Raw genomic sequence first — 3607 nt, 5'->3', positions numbered from 1 at the left:
ACGCTTCTAAAAGCTCAAAGACCCACGTAAAACCCTCCAACCACCAATCGAATCCCACTACCTAACCCACACCACCAACAAAGAAAGTTTTCTTAAATAAAATCATGAAGTTCTTGTTGGCACATCAGCTCATTGAAGCTCCCAACAAAATTCTAAATTATAACCGACTTTTACTAATACAAAAAAAACAAATCATGGACCAGAACGAACAGAAAAATCACGAGAAAACATCAGACTTCTCAGAAAACTGTTATACTCCCGTAAAACCAAGTATCTATGAATAAACCAGATAGGGATATGAAAAAGAAAACTAAAATACTCACAATAACAAATTTATATGGACAAGAATTCATAAATTCTAAACAGCGAAAATCATAGTTCTAGTAGTGGTGAGAGTTAACTCTACTCACCTCAGTAGTCAACCAGCCTACCGGGAAAAACCTTCCTTTCCTTCCTTCAAGAAAACTCCCATTTTTTTTTTTTTAAAACCCTTGTGTTTTTTTTTCCAAAACTCTACGTCAAACTCCCCCGAAAAACAAGGACAACACTTATCCATTTACCTACGGCTTTTATCCGATCTCGATAGTTATCATCTATCCATTTTATCTATTTTCATTATTATTATCTTTATTATTATTATTATTAGGAAAATAAAATAATAAAAACACGGGGTGTTATAATATACCTCCCTAATCGACAAGATCTTGCAGTTTCTGAACCAAATTATCAATATAACAAGAATCCAAGCTTTCTTGCAACAAGAAGTCCTTCCACTTGGTTTTATTAGCTCTTACTTCAGTTCCAACCTTGCTATCTTCGTCCATCACCATCTTAATTGCCTTCAACACACTTTCCCTATTGAACCACCCATCCTCTTCCCTCCTCTCTATTTCTACACCAGCATTCAAATATGTACTAATCCTTCTTGCAGATAAAAACTGCTCTCCTCCTTGTGGTAATAGCACAAGCTGACAGTCGTTAACCAGTGCCTCCCATATAGATGCTGCCCCACAGTGGCTAATAAAACATCCAACTGAAGGGTGTCTTAAAATCAATTGTTGCTGCACCCAACCACCATAAACCATTCCTCTTCCTTTCACCCTCTCTTGAAAACCTTCTGGCAGGGCTTCCTCTACAGATTCAGCTCCAAATGGAGGTTTCAAAGCCACCAAGAATGGCAAACCTGTCATCTCAAAACCCAACAACAACTCCTGTAACTTGTCCTTTTCTAAGACGCATTCACTTCCGAATGCACAATACACAACAGAACCAGTCTTGAAACCATCTAACCAACTAATCCATCTCTCCTCCAAAATAGAAGAGGACGGAGGAAAGTCTATAACTGGGCCGGCTAGTACAATTTGTTTCTTATAATGGGTCTCAAGGCAGTCAGAGAAGGCTCCATCAATCTCTCGACAAGTCCTAAAACACCAAGCATCACACTCTTTCAGACACTTCCTTGCAAACTCAAGAGTCGTCATGCCGCTTGCGAAATCCTTGTAATAATCCAATGAACCACGAGCTTCATGAAGATGGAGATATATTGAAGAGTCTGGAAACCCAGGTGGAGGTTGCAATAGCTGAGTCTCATCTAAGTCTTCGCCTTTCGGGAGCTGAAGCTCGCGTATTGGAAGAAAAAGGTAAGCAACTGTTAATGCATCGAGAGTGGAATATAAAATGGATTTGACACCAAGAGGGCGTGCTAACGATGGAATCCAATGAAAGAAGTCGTAGAAGACTATATTAGGCTTAAGATCCCGTAAAACTGGTTCGACCTGGATTGACATTTTGTCTATCACATTTAAAAACAAAGGAGCCATGGAACGCGATACATCAGCCATAGTCTCAGTACCTAGTGGAAGTCCATCAATATGAGGAACAGCAAGGGGAATGAAAGTGATGAGATTTGGGTAGAGGTTATATGATTCAAATTTTAGCTTAGTTTTGTTGGTCAAGAGAAAAGAAACTCTGTGACCTCTCTGTGCTAACTTGTTTGAGAGTTGGAGGAATGCTATTTGATGACCAGCAGCCAAAAATGGGAACATAGCAACATGAAGAAGGTTACTGCTTCTCTGGGAACTAGACATCTTACACAATGCGTCTGAGTTCAACATCGACAAGTTCATATGTGTATGAAATCAAGTACAGACAGAAGGCCGGCAACATATTTTAAAATTTTAAAATAGACAAATACAAATACACAATTGCACAATTCCTCTTTATAATGGGCAAGTTGTAGCGGCAGCGAATGGAAAGGCAGAGCACAATACAATTGCAATTATTGAGCAGCAAGGGATAAAGCTAGCAACTGAACACAACATAAGAAGGATCCAAGCCCAAACAAATATGGTTTCATTCATGAAAGCCCACGGGAAACACCCCTGGCAACCAAAGAATATGATGGACGGCATAAACCATTATGTAGGATAGTTGGATGATTTCTTTATTGTCTTTATATATACTAGCATAGTGCACGCCCTCTGGGCATCAAATTGAACCAATCTTAGTTAGAAAGACATCAATATATGTTACACAAAAAAATATAACATCAAGACAATTAATTAAATTACATTAGTAAAGCAGAGTAATTAAGTTAAAGGCGCCAACATATAGAGCTTAATTGTTTTTCTAAATGTTTCACTTGAATAACTCTAACATGCACACCTTCAACTCCAATTTTCAGATTTTTATCTTCCGAGCAATGAACTTCAAAGAATTTGAACCTCCTAAAAAAAGTGTCTCGCTCCCAAAACCCCAACATATAGTAACTCCATTGTTATCACTGTTACTCTCACCAGAAAAAGACATCAACCTATAACTTGAGTTCCATCAGTGATTTTTGGCCAGTGAATTTGAATGTAGAGTATCAAAAGGCACATTCAACACAACCTCCTCGTATTACAAAGAAGCATTTTGATTCCCATTAAGAACAGGACTCCGAATTGTTTCCGTTGTCATGCATGTCAATATCAGTATTATTGCCTTGTTGTTTTGCATGATTTCAAAAATTCTACTCTTCCCAGCTTCTACTCTTCCCAGCTACAGGTAAAGCGCCTCATAAGAAGAAACAAATGTATAGGAAAAGTATTTGATAGTGATTGATTCCTTTTACCTTGCTTAAACCTTCACCCGTATCAACAAATGTGGAGCCCCTAGCTCCCCCAGAAAATTCAACCGGAATCGTCTTAGAAGCTGATAAATAATATAAGTTTTTATACAAACGGTGAAATCTATTACCATAATTGAGATCTTACTGGGACTATCTCCTATGCAAAGGAACCACTATTTTGAGTAGCAATGCAATGCTCAAAGCTCTGAGCATAATCATCCTGTAGGACTCACATACAAAAATGCAATTCAAAAAAGTAATAATCCACATCAACCAAATAGAAGAACTACACAAAAATGAACAACTTAAATCAAATAAGTTGTATGATGATAATGTTATTGAAAGCAAGGTACCAATAATAAGGAACATCAATAATAAGGAACATCGTTGAGGTCTACACACAAAGCAAGTACAATTAAATATGAGATTTATGGTGCTCTACAAAGCAAGCAATTCTAACCCTTTTTATGCTACCTAATTAACATAACATAGAAGTAA

At 37.5% G+C, this 3607-nt stretch overlaps 1 protein-coding gene across 1 annotated transcript; it reads right to left on the bottom strand.

Moving 5' to 3' along the window:
- Window positions 1–689: 689 nt before the first annotated feature.
- LOC147505402 (anthocyanidin 3-O-glucoside 2''-O-glucosyltransferase-like) lies at window positions 690–2087 on the bottom strand. Its single transcript, XM_086605534.1, has one exon. It carries the CDS (start codon window positions 2085–2087, stop codon window positions 690–692), a length of 1398 nt encoding a protein of 465 aa, XP_086461660.1.
- Between the last annotated feature and the right edge of the window lie 1520 nt (window positions 2088–3607).

The sequence above is a fragment of the Coptis chinensis genome, chromosome 4 (assembly GCF_015680905.1).
Source record: "Coptis chinensis isolate HL-2020 chromosome 4, ASM1568090v1, whole genome shotgun sequence".
Lineage (NCBI taxonomy): Eukaryota > Viridiplantae > Streptophyta > Magnoliopsida > Ranunculales > Ranunculaceae > Coptis > Coptis chinensis.
The sequence above is the reverse complement of the archived record's forward strand: the minus strand, read 5'-3'. Positions and strand labels throughout refer to the sequence as shown.

Excerpts from the sequence above, each read along its gene's own strand:
- LOC147505402 (XM_086605534.1), bottom strand. The coding sequence starts at position 2,087 with ATGTCTAGTTCCCAGAGAAGCAGTAACCTTCTTCATGTTGCTATGTTC.